Source organism: Benincasa hispida, chromosome 4 (assembly GCF_009727055.1).
Source record: "Benincasa hispida cultivar B227 chromosome 4, ASM972705v1, whole genome shotgun sequence".
Lineage (NCBI taxonomy): Eukaryota > Viridiplantae > Streptophyta > Magnoliopsida > Cucurbitales > Cucurbitaceae > Benincasa > Benincasa hispida.
Window position 1 is genome coordinate 7,532,681 of NC_052352.1, and position 17,958 is coordinate 7,550,638.

Genomic DNA, 17,958 nt, shown 5'->3' on the forward strand with positions numbered 1-17,958 from the left:
AATCATGTATTCCTCATGGTTCACCTATGCTCACAAATTTTTTTTATTTTTCTTTATTTGTTAATATTGTAGATGGAAAATAGTGAGTTGATCGGCAATCAATCACCACCTATAAATATTTCCATCCCCGATGCATGTTCTAATCCATTGGAAATGACAGTCATTGGCAAGAGAAAACCAACTAGGCCATCATCTTCAGTGTGAGATCACTTTACAAAGATGGAAGGATCTAACACCGAAGGTATAAGATGCAAATGTAATTATTATGATAAAGATTACGCTTTTGACACTTCTTCATGTGGAACTAGTACCTTATGGAAGCATTTGCGAAAACAATGCAAAAATTATCCATTTAGAGAGCAACCTAAAGGGCAAACCATACTAAAATTTCAACCAAATGAAATTGATGCAAAAGATGCTATCAATATGAATTTTTTGTCTATTGCCTTTAGTCAACAAAGAGTTAGAAATGCATGTGCTAAGATGCTAATATTGTCTAAGGTACCATTTAGATTTGTAGAGACAGAGGGGTTTAAAGAATTTTGTAATATTGCATGTCTTAAGTTTTACATTCCTTCAAGAATCACAATTGCAAGGGATATTTATCAACTGTATGTGGATGAAAAAAATTGTTGAAATCAACTTTAATCAAAAGTGGTCAAAGAGTGAGCCTAACAACAAATACTTGGACTTCCTTATAGAACATCAATTATATGGTTCTTACAACACATTTTGTTGATTCTGAATGGAATTCACATAAAAGAATATTGAATTTTTGTCAAGTGCCTAATCATAAGGGAGAGACAATTGATAAAGTAATTGAACGTTGTTTATTGGATTAGGGTATTGATAAAGTTTTTTCAATTACTGTTGATAATGCAACTTCAAATGATTCAGCAATCTCATATATGAAGAGAAAACTAAAGATTTGGAAATCTCTTATTTTGGATGGTGAATTATTGCATATGAGATGTTGTGCTCATATTATGAACTTGATTGTCAATGATGGATTGAAAGAATTACATGATTCGATAGCTAGTGTACGAAATGTTGTAAGATATGCTAGATCTTCTCCTAAGCGATTGAAAAAAATTTTAGACTGTGTTGGACATGAAAAGTTTGAATCTAAAGCCCTTATTTGTCTAGATGTGTCTACAAGATGGAATTCATCATATGATCATGCTTTAAAATTTGAAAAATCTTTTCAATGCTTAGAAGAAAGGATGAAGATTTTGTACATCACTTTACTGAAGATAAGAATGGAAAGAAAAGAAAGGGACCACCAACCTTAGCCGATTGGAACCATGTTCGAACATTTGTCAAATTTTTGAAGATGTTTTATGATTTTACATTGAAGGTTAGTGGCTCAACTTATATCACTTCTAATACCTTTTTTCATGAACTTTGTGGGATTCAACGACGTTTAATAGGTTGGAGCCAAAATGTAAATGGTGTGATATACACTATGGCTTCCAATATGAGAATGAAATTTGATAAGTATTGGGGATCTTTTGACAAGATGAACAAAGTATTGTTTCTAGCTATTGTGCTTGATCCACGATATAAGTTGGATTATGTGTCCTTTTGTTTCATAGGTATCTATGGGGATAGAGTTGCTAGAACAATGACCGATGAGGTAAAAGTTAGTTTGATGCAATTGTATGGGTTTTATAAGACAAGTGATTCAAGTGGTCATGCTTTTGAACAACCATGTCACATAGTTGAAATAAGTGAGGATTGTGATGATATGGAAATGGATTTACAGTTGGAATACAAACGAAGAAGAAAAGAGAAAATTTTGAATGAAACAAGAAATAATGTGGAGAGATATTTGTCAGAACCTAATGAAGATCTGATAGAAAATTTTGATATTTTGAATTGGTGGAAATTAAATTCTCCTAAATACAAAGTTTTATCACAAGTTGCTCGAGATGTCTTACCCGTACCAGTGTCAACAATTGCTTCTGAATCAACATTTAGTACAGGAGGTAGAATACCTCTTTTAGAAGTTTTTTAAGTCCTAAGATATGGAGGCTTTAATATGTACACAAAATTGGCTACGTGCGAAGCAGACGTTATTAGATCTTACTCCATAAACTGAAGAATTGAAAACTTGTGATCAAGTTTTATCAGGTAATGTTATCTTTTATATATTTACTCTATAATCTATATTAATATATTGAAATTATGATAGTATTCTTATATAATTTATTGTTTAAATCTTGTTTAGGGTTCTTCAAGGAGCAAGTTTTGTCAGGATCATGAATGGGTCGTTGAAATCTATTGGATTTTGAAGACTTTTGTAGACATTACATTATAGTCTTACTTATGGATTTTGTAGACATTTGAAAACATTGTTGCCTATATTTTGAATTTTGTAGACATTATGGTCTTTCTTGTGAATTTTGAAGACTTGTTTTACTATAATAGATTTTGGATATTGTTCTTATGAATTGTGGAATCTTATGTGTTTTCTATTGGTGATTCCAAGCTTTTTTTTTTAAGGGAACCGATGGAACCGAACAAACCCAACCCATTTTTTATGGGTTGGTTTAGTTCGGGTTCATAATTTAACAAGGGTTAGTTTGGGTTAGAAAAATACACAAACCGAAGCATAGGGTTGGGCCTAAAATGTCCCTAAACCCAACCCATGAACACCCCTAGTTGATGATATGATTATTATTGAGGATGATCCTCAAGCTATTTCTGATCTACAATGCTATCTTGGCGAGCATTTTGAGATGAAAGATTTGGGCTCCCTTAATTACTTTCTTGATCTTGAAGTATCAATGAGCTTTGCTAGTTACTCTTTGCCTTAAGAAAAATATGCCTATGATCTATTGGTTCGCTCAGACATCACTGACTCTGCTACAAGTCCAACACCACTCATCCCAATGTTCTCTTGACTCCGTTTGATAGAGTTCCACTTGAGGATATCAGTCTCTATTGTCAACATGTTGGCAACCTTATTTATCTGACAGTCACTCATCCCGACATTGCATACGTTGCTCATATTGTTAGTAAGTTCATGGTTGCCCCATGGACCATCCATTTTATTGTTGTTCTTCATATTCTTTACTATGTCAAGGATACTCTACGACATAGACTTCAGTTTTCTTCACAGTCATCCCTAGTATTATCTGGCTACTCTAATATTGATTGAGCTGGTGATCCTACTGACAGGTGTTCTACCTCTGGTTACCATTTCTACCTCGGTGAGCCTCTTATTTCTTGGTGGATTAAGAAATAGAGGGTTGTCTCTTGTTCTAGTACGGAGTATGAAGATCACGCTCTGGTTGATGCTACGTTAAAGTTATTATGGCTCCGTTGATTTCTTACTAATATGGGACTTCCTCAGCCGTCTGCAACTATCCTTTACTGCGACAATCATAGTGCCATCTAGATTGCTCATAATGATGTCTTTCATGAGCACACTAAGCATATTGAAAATGATTGTCACTTTACCCGTCATCATCTTCTGAGTAAAACTCTTCTTTTACAATCTGTTTCTATTATTGAGCAACCAACTGATATTTTCACCAAAGCTTTGTCCCTCGGGCGTTTCCTCTAGCTACTTAACAAAATCAACTTGATTCCTACTTCACCACCTTGAGTTTGAGGGAGGGTGTGAATGTATAATTTGTTGGTTTTTTCACCCTTAATCTAAAATTAATTAATTTTAATTAATTAATATTTTGATGATAACACACCTGAACTTATTCACTAATAGTCTATTGCATAGAGCTCGGAATAAAGATTTCAACGCAATTTGAATCACTCAAATTGAAGTTCAAACAAAAAAGATATGACGGAAACAAGCTTAACGAAAAAATCCTGAACTGATGACGTGGTTGAATTTTCTCATCAAAGTGGACCATTTGAAAGGTGCCACTTGAAGCAATGGGTGAGCGACACATTGTGGATTTTTAATTTTTTGATTGGTTTTAAAAAGAAAATGAGTTTAGTATTATTTTATGTTTGTTTCAACAACTAATTCTGGACACATGGTAGACATTTGTTTTTTGTTGGGTTTTAAAAGATATATATTATTATATTATTTTTTGTTTATGTCTGACGACTAGTTTAGTTTAAATCTCAATCATTCAATTTTATTTTACCAACATCGAATGACCTAATTTGAATTTAGTTTTCACCTACCCCATCTCTTTTATACTCTCCATCTTCTCCAAAAATTATGAAAACAATTATATGTATTTACAATCCTCAAAGCCACAATTGTTATTCTCTCCAAGCTCTTAGTTTTTGTTCTTTTCATTTTATTCTTAAGAGAGATTTATGTATTGTGAGGATGGATTTGTTATGAGCTAAAACTTGTAAATCTACTCTTCAGGAGAGTTTTTCTCATCTTGTTCTTTATTTCCAAATTCATTGTAAAGGTTGCTCATGATCCTGAAAAAGAGTGATTGTAATAGTTTGATTCTCAACCGTGGAAATGATCGAATTTGTTCTTGTGCCCATAAAAGGGAAAGTTGTAGCGGTTCAACTCTAAACCATGGAAAGAGTAAAAAACTTCTAGTGAAGTACCCAAGAGGAGTTTGGAAAGTGGATGTAGGCCGGTTGTGTCGAACCACTATAAAATTATCGGTGACAATTTTTCTTCCCTCTTCTAATTTATTTTTTTGTAATTAATTTTGGTTATTATATTTCATTACAAGAAATTAATTGTAATTTTTAATTCTTGAAATCAATTGCTCGTATTTGTCTATTTAAATTGGTTGGATTGACTTTTACATATACTTTACCAATCCTATTATGAAAATTAAATTGGATGCTTGAAATTGTTAATGTTACCAATTTGTTAATTTTTTTATGTAAATCTATATGTATAAAATTATTAATTAAATTACTTATAAGCAAAAAGTTTGTTAATTTGCTTAATTAGACTCACCTTTGTAAAAAGTTTTCATTATTTTAAAGAAACCTTATTCACCGCTCTCTAGAGTTGCCATAACGATTCTACAATTGGTATCAGAGCTGGTTGCTCTCTTGTTTGTGATAAAATTTTACATAATTCATTTTAGATTGAAAGCTTAATTGTTAGAGCTATGATAATTTTAGAAGGTCAATGTGTTGATACATCTCCTTTCTTTAATGGTAAAAATTTTGATATTTGGAAAAAGAGAATGAAAACATTTTTGCTTGTTGTTGATTTTAATATCTTGTATGTTTGTTAACATAATTTGTCAAAATTAAAATTGTGTGATATTGCTCTCTTTTAATGCTTGAGCCATAAATATCATATGTAATGTTTTAGATAGTAAAGTATGTGATAAAATTGAATAATTTGATTATACATATGATATTTGAAATTGTTTTGACAATATATAGTGCATAAAATTATTCTTGTACTATTAATGATTTATTTGATGTGAAGGAGAATTATAATTCTCAAAAAGAAGGAAAAATCCATGATGTGGAAAAAGAAAAATGCAATGGATCCTCCTTGTGCGCAATGACCCATTCAAACAAAGATTTAAATTATGATAGTGATAAAAATGAGGTAAGTTACAAATCTCTTTCATATGATCGGTTATATGATGCTTTTGAAGATTGCAATATGATTTAGAAAAGATTAGTTCTAAATATGTGAAACTATCAAAGAAGTATAAGGCATTATCTATTGAGAATAAAGATTTGATAGATGAAAATACTTGCTTGAAAAATGGAGTTAATAATGTGTTGTTGCAAAATAAAGTTGATTTTTGTTGTGATGAGAAAAATGTTTTGAATCATAGAATTAAATGTCTTGAATATGAAAATGATGAACTCAAAATGAAAATTGATTCGAATGCTTTGAGGAATGAAAATGAGAAACTTAGATCTTTCTCTTTTGAATTAAGTGATGAAATAGCAAGTTTGCAAAATAGAATTGTTGAGTTAGAAACTAGTAATACTTCTTTAGAAATATATATATTGTCTCTTGTTGACAAAATTAAATTTATTCATGAGAAAAATTATCTTTTACATATGTTTAAGGAGAAAAAATTGCTTGCTAATAGAAAACTTGAAATTGCAAAAGTATCCATAAAGAAATTGACTATAGGTGCATAAAAATTAGATAAAAATATTGACTTGGATAAATCTTTGAATAATAAAAGGGATCAAGCCATGTGAAATTAAAACTCATCATCTACTTCTAAGAATATTATTTTTGTTAAGGCCACCTTGTCTATATCTCAAAATGTCTTATCCAATGTGCCTAATTTTATTGAAATTAAATTTGTGCTAAAGCATGAAATTGTTAGAATCATTCATAGAAAATCAAATTCTATACCTAAAAGTTCATGCTAGATCAAAATATACTCATAATGTGAAATTTGTGATAATCATGAAAAATCAAAGTTTGTGCCTAAACATTGCCTCACTAAATCTAAGTGTATGCATAGTGCTAAATTTGTTCTTAAACATGGAAATATTAGAAATGTGTATAGAAAATTAAATTTTGTGCCTATTTATCATTTTTGTGGAGTTAAAGGTCATATTACACCAAATTGTTGCAAATTGAAAAATGGCCTAAGAAAGAATTTCTTGAATAGAAATAAGGTGCAAAACCAAATAGTTAACAATAAATTCTTTTGTAATGTGATTTGTTATTCATGTGACAAAATTAGTCATAAATTCAATACTTGTTATTTGTAAAAAAACGAATGCTAGTAATTTTGGAACTAATTTGAAATGGATTCCAAAGTCATTGTTCATTAACAACAAAGGACCCAAGAAATGGATACCAAAATCTTTTGGTTGAACTTTCTTTATAGGTGTGATTTTAAGAAGCAATTGGTTGCTTGAACTTCAATTGGGGAATTGATTTTAAATGGAGAAACTAAAAAGTTTGCTTGAATCCAACAAAGGAAATTATCTAGCTATTTGGTAACTATTAATTCTTTTGAATTATTGAGATAATTATGCTTTTGGTACGTATATGAAAATTTGAATGGTTTTGAATGTTTGAATTTGAATTCTTGAATTTCAATATAATTTGATTTATATGCCATAAAAAATTATTGCATACTTATCTATATGGCATCTATCTTTATTGCTATTATTAGCTTTTTGGTCAATTAGATGTTTGCTCTATCCTTATGTTTTCTTGGAAAGTTTTGAGCAAAAAGATAACGAATTTGGAATATGATGTTTATCTTGTGATCGAAATTGATTAGAGTTTATTAAATGCCTTTTGAGCATGAGTTATGCATATTTTTTTTACTTTATGTTGAAAAGAATGTGTTTTGAGCATGTTATTTTGAAGAGCTGTTAAATTCTTTCACATAAAGGGAGCATTGAGGGAAACTGATTTCTATTCTTAATTCAGTTAAAGTTTTTTGTTCAAAATAGATATAAATTTATTTGTTATGATACCGTGTTTATATTTGATCGACAATGTCCTTTCTTTAGGCAACATTGAATTTGTTAGTGTTGATTTGCCATTTGGTGTCATTATTTATTTTTCAACAATTGGTGCTTATCATATAATATTTGATATTTTGGTATCTCAATTGTTTGAATTTTGCTTCAATGATTTTATCTCTTTAGTTTAAATTGATATTTCTTATTAGAAGGAAAGTGCTTGGTTTTAGGGGAAGTTATACTTTTATATATGAATTTCATGTTTGAATGGAATTGATTTTTCCATATTACTATATTGTTTTGTACCCTCTTATGCATATTATTGTTTATTCTTTTGGAGAGAGTTATTGTATTTGAAGTACTAAAAATATGATTTGAAAATTTATTTGATATTTCTACCACTCAAGTTGAATTATGTGCTAAATGTCTTTTTGTCTCTTATCAAGAGTGAATGTTTAATTGACTTCAAAAGTGGAAGAAAATTGTCTTAGAGTTTATATTATGCCTCTTGAATTTAGAATGTTGTTGCTTATTTTTAGAAGACATGTTAATAGGAAAAGAAAGATAAAATACGTCTTCATGTTCTAAAGAAAGCTTTCATATATATATTTTTTTAATATTTTTCTTAATTACCATTTTATGATTGGTCCATTAGGGGGAGAAGTAATAAGGAAAATAAAAGCATACTATTAATGAAATATTTATTGTTTTTAAGTGAATTGAAATCATGTACTATTGTTATTCAAGTACATGTTTCATATCACACACCTCTTTGGATTTAATTTTTCTTGTGTTGTTTGTCATCATAAAAAAGGGGAGATTATTGGCTTTTTGGCCCTTAATCAAAAATTAATTAATTAATATTTTGATGATAACAAACCTGAACTTATTCACTCACAATTTCAGTGTTTTGAATGGTCTATTGTATAGAGCTCAGAATAAAGATTTCAACACAATTTGAATCATTCAAAATAGAGTTTAAACGAAGAAGATATGATCGAAACAAGAACGGAAAAATTCTAAGTTGATAACGCGACAAAATTTTTTCATTAAAATAGACCAATTAAAAGGTGCCACTAATAACTTTTACTGTGCTCAAAAGTTGGAACAATTAGGGGTCTTTAATGATAAAATCTCATCATTTTTTTAGAGAAAACACATGGAATTACTCGAACACTATCAAACTCATGCAAAATAATGTTTATTGCTAAAACACTGCGGCACTATCGCATGATATTACTGGATCTCAACAAGAGGCTAATGTATGATTAAGAAAAGTGTCGCAAGCAAAGTCTAACGCATGGGGCATGCGTTGGAGGGATTCAACGTAAGGAAGATTCATTGATTCAGGCTGTTTGTGTCAAATCACCATTTGCAAGCATGGGCACCTGCAGCGGGCGGCATCTGAAAAGCATCTGAGTGTCAGGCGGCTGACCAGGGTATGGAATTTAATACTGTCCATCATCAAGTTGGAGAAGACCGACGCCATAAATAGAAGAAATCCCACTAGATGAAAGAGTTCAAAGTTCCGAGTTCCTCCCAGTTTTTAGTCTCAGATTTAGCCTTAGTTTTTAGAATCTTTAGAGCTGTGCTGTGGTGCCGAGAAGAACAAGAGGGAAGAGAACCACCACCATTGTCGATCAAGGAGCGGAGGAAGCCGAGCTCGAGAGAGACACTTCTTCCAATTCTTCCACAAGTGGTTGTACACAACTAGAATTGAGCCAAAGAGGATAAGAGATTGTACTCTGCGACTTGACTCCTTCCATTTCATCTTACTTATCACTTTCATCTTTTCATTTGATTAAGTATTAGTTTTGTAAAGACAATCAGTTTCTTTATAAATTCACATATTTGATCTATCATACTTTGTCATTGTTTATTTCTTGTTTATGTTGGATGCATCTATACTTCATGCAAAATTCCATTTCGAACGCTTAAGCCAACTAAATCAATTGGTAAAAGCATCTTTAGCTTAAACTATTCGAGAGAATAAGTAAGCCAGCATCAAGTTAGAACGCCTAATACATCTAAAGATAGACGCACTGGTGTTTTATTGCATCTTGTGTTTGACGCATACATCCTAGAGATAGGTATTGTATGATATTCGCATTGAGAATTATCGAATAGAGTCTAACGTATAAATGGAGATAAACAAGTCATCTTATTCGCATCATATTCTTGTTTGTGTACATCCAACTTAGATCGACGCATATCACTTGCATCAAACTCCATTTTCATACGACCCATTATTCTCTACTCGACCCTTTTGTATCTTCTTGCACACACACATTAGCTTAGTATAAATAACTCATTTCTCCATACACTTAGGATATCTCTACAACAGTTACAACGCAAGGTCTGCGTTAGCTTTAATCTGAATCTCTGAGTTCGACCCTGGACTTACCAGGAACCTAAGTTGGATTTATACTTGTTGCACATCACTAACGCATCAACGCGTTACTAATGCATCATAAACGCATCAACGCATCATTCATATTTATACTTATTTTTCCAATTATTTTATACAATACACTCCTAAGCTCGAATCACGAAATCAACGAACAGCCACCTGTAGCAATGGAGGAGTGATATATGGTAGACTTTTTAATTTTTAGATTAGTCTTAAAAAGAAATGAATTTTAGTTCTAGACACATGGTGAGTTTTTTTTTTTTTCCTATTTGTGTCTAAATGCTAGTTTAGTTTAAATCTCAATCATTCAATTTTATTTTACCAACATTGAATGACCTAAATTGAATTGGTTTCACCTACCTATCTTTTTTTAAACTCTCCATCTTCTCTAAAAATTATGAAAACAATTACACATTTTTACAATCCTCAAAGTTACCATTGTTATTTTCTCCAAACTCTTAACTTTTATTCTTTTCATCTTATTCTTGAGAGATATTTATATATTGTGATGATTAATTTGTTGTGAGCTAAAACTTGTAAATCTACTTTTCAAGAGAGTTTTTCTCATCTTGTGCTTCATTTCCAAATTCATTGTAAGTCTTACTCTTGATCCCGAGAAAAGAGTGGTTGTAACGGTTTGATCCCCAATCGTGAAAAGAATCGAGTTTGTTCTTGCATCCGTAAAGGGAATGCGCCCGTAAAAGGAATGTGCGGTTTGACTCTAAGTTGTGGGAAGAGTAAAAAATTTCTAGTGAAGTACTCAAGAGGAGTTTAGAAAGTGGATATAGACCGGTGCCAAACCACTATAAAATTATCGGTATCAATTTTTCTTATCCCTCTTCTAATTTATTTTTTGTTTTAGTTATTATATTTGATTGCAAGAAATTATTTTCTATTTTTAATTCTTGAAATCGATGGCTCATATTTGTCTATTTAAATTGGTTGAATTGATTTTTATATATACTTTACCAATCCTATTGTGAAAATTAAATTGAGTGCTTAAATTATTAATGTTACCAATTTGCTAATTTTTTAAGTAAATGTATAGGTATAAAATTATTAACTAAATTACTTATTAATAAAAAGTTGGTTAATTTGCTTAATTCGAATTTGGGCCCACTTTCGTTAAAAAAATTATTATTTAAAAAAACTCTATTCATTCCTCTAAAATTGCTATATCGATCCTACATAATTTTATATATACTTTATCTCTTTAGTTAGAGATTTTTTAGATTGGTTAGAGTTATTCTAAGTTCCATTTTTGATCTGTTTATATTGTATTTGTAGCTCCTATACACTGCTGTATAATATGTCTGTGAGAAATACACTGTTAACATTTTGTATGTTTAATAATGATTTTTAATGATCAAAGTTTAGAATGTTCTCATTGACTTTGAAAAGTGACATGAGAATAAACTTATGGTTTTTCTTTGAGCTATTTAATAAATATTTTGACTATTTGAGTTTTCTATTTTTATGCTGTAATTTATAATTTAATTTATACATGGGTGAATTTTCATACAAATCAAATCGATTTTAAAGGGTAAAACTTACAAGGCATGTTTACAAGTAAATTTTAAATCTAACAGAGTAATTTCAATCAAACATGTAATAATAATAATTCAAATATATTCAGGTCTATACAATTGGGAAAAAAATCAAACATGGAAGTTCATAAATAATTTGGTTCTTATTATTATTAATGAATAATATCTATAAATAAATAAAACCGAGTTAAAAATATCACTTTAATTATTATACTTTGAGTTCTATTTTATTTTAGTTCTTATACCTTCAATTCTATAATTTTAGACCATGTGCTTTTAACAAATTTAAATTTAGTTCGTCGAGTCAATTTTTAATTGAAATTGGTTAAATAATTATAATAAATTTTCACATCCTCTACTAAAAAAACATCAATTTTATTATAGTTCTCCTCACTATTTAACTCTTTACCCCAAACACCTCCTATGTGAATAAATTCCCAAAATCAATAAAGATATGTTTGTGGATGCTAAAATATAAACAAAAAAACACATATGATTTTCACGTGACAACAAAAATAAATTTGTAATTTGAAAAATAGATGACATAGAAAACAAATAAAAATGGGTAACAACACCAAAATAATAAACATGGAAAATATTATTTAGTAACAACACCAAAATAATATAGATTAGTATTTTAAAAAAAAACATGGAAAATATTATTTAGTATTTATAACTACAATTATTCTTATTTTTGTTTAGTGATAGTTTTGTATTTGTGGGTTCAGTTATTTATCAATCATCACAAGATTCACATCACACGTGGCAAGTCCATTGGCGCTTGCATCTATTTGTTGTTGGGTATTGTCCCACATCGGAGAGCTTTGGACGTGAAGCTGATGCGGTTGAGTATAAAATGGAAGCTTAGGAGATGTGTAAAACTCATCTTTGCGCTTGGGGCAATGACGCAGCTAGTGAGGTTCTAACCGAGGCGCGTCTATTGCTGGTTGAAAACTATTTCCAAACCCCCTCTTAGGCCTGGGTTTGGCTCAGGCCTTCGAGAATTTCTGGAAGGGCTCCCTCCGGGGTAAAGCCCTACAATGTTTCAGTTCTAAGACTTTAACTAAACTATCTTCTAATATTTATGTAACCTATGCCATCTAGCTTAGTATCTTCTAATATTTATGTAACCTATGCCATCTAGCTTAGTATTTAGGTTTACTTGCATTTCTGCAGCTCTCTACCACGTCTTATTAACTGAAAGACACTGGGGTTACACCAGATGCTATTAAATTAAACAAGCAAAACTATATAAATAAAAGTCATGCAATTTTGGATTCAACAAGTATCATTTGAAATGTTGTCAATAACATATTTGGGAGCTTATGCTTTCAAATGAGGGGAATTTCGGATAAGATTTGAATATTTCTCTCTCTTTGATATTTTTCATGTCTTACAATTTAATTTCTGCTAAATTTAGGGTGAATTAAAATTAAATTATGTGCGAGGTAATTATTGAAATACATGGTTAAATTGAAGATTTAATTGGATGAAATTAAATTTTTATCGTGAATATTGATAAAAACAAATTGACCCTTTTAAGAAAAATTGAACAAATTAACTAGAGAAGTTTAGGAGTAAAAATGGATTATTTTTCAAAATAATAGTAGTAATAAATAAAAACGATTTACTAAAAAAAGAGAAAATAAAATAAAAATAAAATAAAAACGATTTAGAAAAAGAGAGAGAAAGAGAGAGAAAAAGAGCCACCGTATTCTTATCTTGCAGCAAAAGAAACTCTTGGTTACTTAACTGATCGCCGGTGATAGATTTCGGAACTTAAGATCGAGTCATAGGGGAATGTCAGGGATGGAACGCCTTCAGAGAATGTTCGCCGGTGCCGGTGGTGCGTTGGGACATCCTCCTCCGGATTCTCCCACCTTAGATTCTTCCGAGCAGGTCTATATCTCCTCCCTCGCGCTTCTCAAGATGCTGAAGCACGGTAATTCATTCTACAAGTTCTTTGTTCAACTTCATTCTTCGATTTCCAACTTCTAATCTTTAATTCCCTGCTTGATTTTTGGATTCCGTGGATTATTCTTTCTAAATTGTCTCCAGTAATCGTCTGAGTTGTAAACCCTAAATCTGATGGGGGGGTTTTAATTTTCGGATCTTGTTACTGTTTTGCAATGTACCATTTCCATAATTTTAGTTTATTTTGTTGTGGTGTTTGATGAATTCGTAATCGCGTAGCTGTCTCATCCTTGATTGGGTTTAACTTTTAGGAAGAGCTGGAGTTCCCATGGAGGTGATGGGTTTGATGCTGGGAGAGTTTGTTGACGAGTACACGGTTCGTGTTGTTGACGTCTTTGCTATGCCCCAAAGTGGTACTGGTGTTAGTGTTGAAGCCGTCGATCATGTTTTTCAGACTAACATGCTCGATATGCTTAAACAGACTGGACGGTATTTCTTCTCTCGGTGTTGATCTCTTTAATTGTTATGCTTTGATTACCTTAGTTAACTCGGTTCATTTCAGCATACGTGCTGGCTTGTTAGACCAGGAAACGTTTATTCTAGTACCCAGTTCTTGTTATACAGAAAATTCACTTTCTTCGCTATAACCCATTGGACAGTCTCAGTCGCTTGCCTTTCAAACTTCATTAAACCCAGATTTTGGTTTTCTTCCTGTTTTTGGGGATTGATCCTTTTCTCATGAATCGTAATTGTTCATCTCTAAGAAGGCCCGTTTGATTTTGACTCTGGAAATGCTATATCTTTCTCAAGATAGAGAACGGATCCGTTTTTAAGTTTAATCTTTTTTGTGAAGTTCTTGCGTGGTATATTTATTAAGTCCAAACTATCCTTTGTTGTTCAGATAGTTCAACTGATTTATTTGTTCACAGGCCTGAGATGGTCGTGGGTTGGTATCATTCTCATCCAGGTTTTGGGTGTTGGCTATCTGGTGTTGATATTAATACACAACAGGTTTGTATTTTATATCTACACCTTATCTATCAATCAGGCATCTAAACTTAATGCCAAATGCATAGTTGGCTATCTAATATGCATTACCGCTGTCACATAGCGCTTATGCTTCACTGTTATTGAAGACACTGTTGGTAGCTTTTTGTGATGTGGTAGATTGTTGTATTAATTCCAACCAATACGATGATATTATTAATAGATATTTGTGGAGGATTGAGCTAGCTACCATTATACTTTTAGGTAGGTCAATTATTTTAGTTATTAGTATTGAGAATTATAAGCTACATCTCTTTAGAACTTCAATGAAGTTCTTCTGCATTTATCATAAGTCATAGATTCTGATGGTGTTTCAGAGAAAGAGAATTTTTATTGATATACCCAAAACCCTGTGAAATGGAATGTCATGTTGTGAACTTCTGTGAAAGATTAGTGATTGGATCAGTCCCCTGAAGAGATTATTTTAATTTCTTTAAAAGGATATTTTTCTGACTAGCAGTCTGTATAATAGTATTCACTAACACATTTTTTTTCTTCTTAAAACGAGGCATGATTTAACATACATTGCTTTGCAGAGTTTTGAGGCTCTGAATCAGAGAGCTGTTGCTGTGGTCGTGGATCCAATCCAGAGTGTGAAGGGGAAGGTGGTGATTGATGCTTTTCGTCTAATTAACCCACAGACTATGATGCTTGGGCAGGAACCACGCCAAACAACTTCCAATCTCGGTCATCTCAACAAACCATCTATTCAAGTGGGTTATAAGTAACTAAATTACCTCTAGATTTTTCTGAGTTATCTTACAGTTCATCTTATTCATCCACCATCATCGATAACTTTCAGGCATTAATCCATGGGTTGAACCGGCATTATTACTCGATTGCTATAAACTACAGGAAGAATGAGCTCGAGGAGAAGATGTTGCTTAACCTTCACAAGAAGAAATGGACTGATGGTCTAACACTTCGCCGGTTTGACACCCATTCAAAAACCAACGAGCAGACCATTCAAGTAAGCTATATCCTTTGAACTGAAAGTTAGCTAATCCAGTAGAATGCTGATTGATATATTTTGTGATTTCTCTTTTGTGGCGAGCAGGAAATGCTAAACCTGGCTATCAAGTACAACAAAGCAGTCCAAGAGGAAGATGAGTTGCCCCCTGAAAAGCTCGCAATAGCAAATGTGGGCAGACAAGATGCAAAGAAACACCTTGAAGAACATGTCTCCAACCTTATGTCCTCAAACATCATCCAAACATTAGGAACAATGCTTGACACGGTAGTGTTTTAAAGCTCCACACTGTTTGAGCTTAATGTTTCATCATTATTTCCTGCAACTAGAGGTGCTCCGTTTAAATACCATCCAATGAAAAGCTACACGTCCATTACGATCTAATTGGGATGTCAGATTCTTCAACAGCTATTGGTTTTGTTCTATTCTTGTAATTCCTCTTTTTAGTTTATAGAAACAGAGAAGATGGTAAAATGCACCTCTGTGTTTTGCACACTCTAAATATGTCTCGTGTACCCTTCCTTCCCCAAAAATGAAGACTTGATTGACGGTGATTTTATTGGCTCTATATGAAATTATATCTTTCTTTCATCTTAGACTTTCTCACTTATTTAGTTTTCGTTCTTATGCTTTTCACTTATTACTTGTTTAGATTCCTGTTGTTAAGGGGACTGGAAGTATCAAATGTGGTCTCTGAACTCTGAACTCTGCATAACTTTAACCAAAATTACAAATTCAATTCCTTAGAAAAATGGCCTTAGAATTTGAAGACCAGACCAAAGTCAGACTCAAAACAGCAGAGAAGGGGGCATGTCTCTGTTGAAGAAATCCCCCAGCCTTTGGATCAAATCCTTAGCCTTCTGACCTTCCAAATCGTTCAAATGGAACAAATGATCCTCATCCTCTGTTTCCTCAATCTCCGCCACCCCCAACCACCCACTGCTCCCCAACGCCTCAAAGTAAAGCCTTCCTCTGTCTCTCAGGACGTCCTTCTCCGCCACACAAACCAGCACCCTCCCACTCCCCAACCCTGCCAGCCTCGCTGCTCCTTCCGCCACTGGATTCACCCATGGATCATCGTTCTCCGGTCTCACTGGACAAATAAACCCCCACAGCTGATCAAATAACCTGGCCTTCACTGGATTACCAGCTTCCTTACCAATCCTCACACTGCCCCAGAAATATGGATGCTCCAAAGCAACCCCAATAAGCTCCAAGTTCACCCCACAATCAGGATCTCCGGCCACCATTGCCAGGTTGTGGGCAATGTTGGCACCGGCACTAGCTCCGACCAAAAACACCCTTCTGAAATCTACATGTTCGTTCAACCAAATCTCAGGTCCTTTCTCATCACGGTGTGAAATGACCCATTGAAGGGCAGCCCATGAGTCTTCATAGGCTGCGGGAATGGGATGCTCTGGTGCCTTCCTGTAGTTTACGGAAACTGCCACGACTCTGGCTTCGGCAGTGAGCGCATTGAGGTAGTTGTGGTACTTGGCCGTGAAAGGGGATTGGGTGCAGAAGCAACCGCCATGGAAATAGACTACGAGGGGAAGGCGTTGAGTCGAGCGAGTGAGGATTGGGAGGAAGAGTCTGGCGGAGATGCCAAATTCCGGGAGTATCATTACGTCTTTGGACGTGACTCCAGTGAGAGGATCCGTTCCTGGCGGGACGAAATCGGTGCCAACGAGTCGCTCAATTCGTCCATTCTTGTACACACGAAGAAGTGGGAGTAACTCGAAGGCTACTTCTGGTTTGCCGGATTCCATGGAAGGACACCAGAGCCTGGCAAATTGCTTATTCAGTCCAAAGAGAGGGTCTATTCTTCTGATTTATGGATTGGAATCGTGAGGAATGTGTGGGCTTCGTTGGTCTATCTAGTTAGCTCCATTATTTATGGTCATGATAAGCATTTGGAGATGAAGCCACCAACCATGAAAGCATAGGTTATAGTTGGTCTATTTACAATATGTCAAGTGGGGTAATTAAATCTCCAACTTCGAAGTGGATAGTACAAAATTTAAGTTATAGGCTTTTCTTTCTTTTTTGATAAAGCTTAAGTTGATCTTTTAATTAAACAGAATATTAGTTGCCATTAGCAAATATTAACAAATGATGCAAAATAAGTGTTGTAATTGTACAACGTTGTGTTTTGAATAAATATGAGTAGCCAACGTAAGTATAATTTGACTTACATAAGTTTGTAATACTACTATCAATCTCGAGGTCTGAGATTCGATCTCTCTGCATCATATTGTCAAAATAAAATTATCTATTTGAATAAAACTCAGTAGATAAAACTTCAATTAATTGATGGTTCAATCTTTTCTCTTGCTAAATAAATATATAAATAAGTTTATAGGGGATTTTGTACGGATGACCTCCTTTCAATAGCACTTTTGATCGTTAACCTCCCTCCCCCCAACAAAAATATGTTTTATAACCTTCTATTGACATCATATGGGTTTTTCCGCATTCAAGATGACCTCATGTTCGGATTGACATGCTCAACCCGATAGTGGATCGTCCCTGACTCAATGACGCTTCCAATCTCGAACTCCACATTTTAACGAATGTTTCCACCAACCATCACTTGTGATAGGGATGATTATGCGAGCCTGATGCATTTAGTGAAGCCTTGGCCCAATTCTCTAGTGCAGCGCAATGATAAAATTTGTTCACCGCTAAAGTTGGAAGCTTCT

At 33.1% G+C, this 17,958-nt stretch overlaps 2 protein-coding genes and 1 non-coding gene across 3 annotated transcripts; 2 read left to right on the top strand and 1 right to left on the bottom strand.

The window, feature by feature from the left end:
• Window positions 1–12,209: 12,209 nt before the first annotated feature.
• Window positions 12,210–12,360, top strand: LOC120076939. Its single transcript, XR_005481684.1, has one exon. It is a non-coding gene; the product is annotated as a U4 spliceosomal RNA (small nuclear RNA).
• On the top strand, window positions 12,225–15,847 carry LOC120075719 (26S proteasome non-ATPase regulatory subunit 14 homolog). Its single transcript, XM_039029348.1, has 6 exons — window positions 12,225–13,267; window positions 13,551–13,728; window positions 14,169–14,250; window positions 14,823–14,999; window positions 15,089–15,256; window positions 15,344–15,847. Exons 1-6 carry the CDS (start codon window positions 13,126–13,128, stop codon window positions 15,533–15,535), a joined length of 939 nt encoding a protein of 312 aa, XP_038885276.1. The 5' UTR covers window positions 12,225–13,125; the 3' UTR covers window positions 15,536–15,847.
• A 96-nt stretch (window positions 15,848–15,943) lies between these two features.
• On the bottom strand, window positions 15,944–17,433 carry LOC120075718 (probable carboxylesterase 2). Its single transcript, XM_039029347.1, has one exon. It carries the CDS (start codon window positions 17,023–17,025, stop codon window positions 16,045–16,047), a length of 981 nt encoding a protein of 326 aa, XP_038885275.1. The 5' UTR covers window positions 17,026–17,433; the 3' UTR covers window positions 15,944–16,044.
• Between the last annotated feature and the right edge of the window lie 525 nt (window positions 17,434–17,958).

Excerpts from the sequence above, each read along its gene's own strand:
- LOC120075719 (XM_039029348.1), top strand. The coding sequence starts at position 13,126 with ATGTCAGGGATGGAACGCCTTCAGAGAATGTTCGCCGGTGCCGGTGGT. Across the intron at positions 13,729-14,168 it reads ATGCTTAAACAGACTGGACG|GCCTGAGATGGTCGTGGGTT; the intron begins GTATTTCTTCTC and ends ATTTGTTCACAG. Across the intron at positions 15,000-15,088 it reads TCAACAAACCATCTATTCAA|GCATTAATCCATGGGTTGAA; the intron begins GTGGGTTATAAG and ends GATAACTTTCAG.
- LOC120075718 (XM_039029347.1), bottom strand. The coding sequence starts at position 17,025 with ATGGAATCCGGCAAACCAGAAGTAGCCTTCGAGTTACTCCCACTTCTT.